Below are 1,832 nucleotides of genomic sequence, written 5' to 3' on the forward strand. Positions count from 1 at the left end.
TTCATCAACACGAAATAGTGAAATCGAGTCAAAGCGAGTCTTATATTAAGACCACAGAGCCAAATATAGGTCCCTAGTGAACTTAAAACCATCAAGGACGACGTTAGGGTCCAGGTATTTAATCTATTATCAGATTTTATCAGATGCAGGTATTGTCCAGGGATGTAGCAGGTATTACAATTTAGCCAGAAATCCTTTGAAATATATGTTTATATTACCAAAACAGGTATACTCCAGGCTTAATACCTGGAATAGTCATATGAGCACAACTTCACCAAATTCAAAACTGATCACGAACATCCTATGTCGGAGCCACTCGCGCATGTTTTATCCAATAGCCGATCTAATAACCGCAATTCGTTTTGACCAGGTATAGCCCAGGTTTGCGACACAGATCATGTACAGCGTGTATTGAGGCTACTTCACTCGAACTATCCTCGCAAACGACGCTTCGGCTGTGGTGATATGTTCATCACTGCCATGAGTATTTTCCATCGCAGCATCGTAAGACCAGTGGGTGACAAGTCCGTCGGGGCGTCGCTTGAGACCATCTTCCAGAAAAACAAGCAGACAAAGACTCCACAATTGTTGTCGTCCTTCTGTCTTGGTGCCTTTGCAATTTGGTGGGCGTATGAGCCCTGGAGACTGCACTTGACCTTTGTCACCAATTGCATCAGTGCTTTACCGGTCTTCCGCCCGTTCATACTATCGTAGATGTAGGTTGTCTTGGATTCCTTGTCGACAGCAAGGCACGCCCAGTGACTAGAGTTGAAGTTGACAGGCAGAAAGAGAAATTTTACAGAGTCGTGCTCCACATACGATCGAATTTCCTCCATCGCTTTGTCATCCACATTGGCAACTCCTTCTGATGTCGTACTGGTTGCCACTGACAACAATACCGTGGTGATATTCGTGTAAGATCTCTCTAGAAACATGTGACCAGATGTTACGGAGATAACACCGGTTTTACCGCGACCGCTCTGGTGCACCGTAGATACATTCCGTATCGACTCCATATTGAAGTCAACCACTGCTTCTGCTATCGCGTCGTCATCTGATAGCTGAGCACCTGCACAAACCACGCGTCAATACGCAACGCTGTAGATAACTCCTCTCTCACGCAGTGACTCACCATTCTTCTTAAGACGAGCTATGAGATTCCTCACATCAGCTGGAGTCACCTGGTGGGTCGAATTCTGGTGAATGTAGTCGTAGATGCTGGAAGAACTTGCACCAGACTCCATAAGCAATTCGATACCAGGCATCAAAGGTGATGATGCAGATACCTGGCGAATACCTGGATAATTACTGTAGATTTCCGCCGAGACTCCGTGGTTGTGACTGTAGACCTCGCGCTTGATACATATGCCCCATGTGCCATCCTCACGACGTGTTACTTGAGCCAGCAACTAAAATGGACACTCCGTGCGCCGCACGCGATGCGTCGTTCGTTGCCCTGTTGATCTTTCTCGGGGGGTGCCATCCGTGTGTGCAAATATATTTCCTTTGGTATGGCTCCATATCTACCGGAACCAGTGGAATATCGGAGTCTTGAAGCCCTTGGTACTTGACTTGCTTTTTGAGGATGTTGTTACGCCGACTGACGTTCATGACCTCTTTCACCACTAGTACCTGACGTGTACGCTTCATGTACTCGCGCAGGTTCTTTTCAAACGCCAGCCATGACTCGTGCTCTGCGTCAATAGGGGGGACATGAACCATGTGATCGTCATCGAGGTCCGACAAGGGCCGCTTCTGCCCTCGGTGCGTAGAGGCTTCTTCTTCTTCACCACCATCTTCGCTAGCAGACTCGTCACTATTATCCGCTATAG

General features: G+C 47.4%; 1 protein-coding gene across 1 annotated transcript; it reads right to left on the reverse strand.

The window, feature by feature from the left end:
• Nucleotides 1–431: 431 nt before the first annotated feature.
• Nucleotides 432–1,722, reverse strand: PPTG_18014 (hypothetical protein; the record flags this gene model as incomplete). Its single annotated transcript, XM_008916070.1, has 3 exons — nucleotides 432–1,069; nucleotides 1,133–1,409; nucleotides 1,528–1,722. The coding sequence occupies 3 exons, from the start codon at nucleotides 1,720–1,722 to the stop codon at nucleotides 432–434; spliced, it is 1,110 nt and encodes a 369-aa protein (XP_008914318.1).
• Between the last annotated feature and the right edge of the window lie 110 nt (nucleotides 1,723–1,832).

The sequence above is a fragment of the Phytophthora parasitica genome, assembly GCF_000247585.1.
Source record: "Phytophthora parasitica INRA-310 unplaced genomic scaffold supercont2.79, whole genome shotgun sequence".
Taxonomy (NCBI): Eukaryota; Oomycota; class Peronosporomycetes; order Peronosporales; family Peronosporaceae; genus Phytophthora; species Phytophthora nicotianae.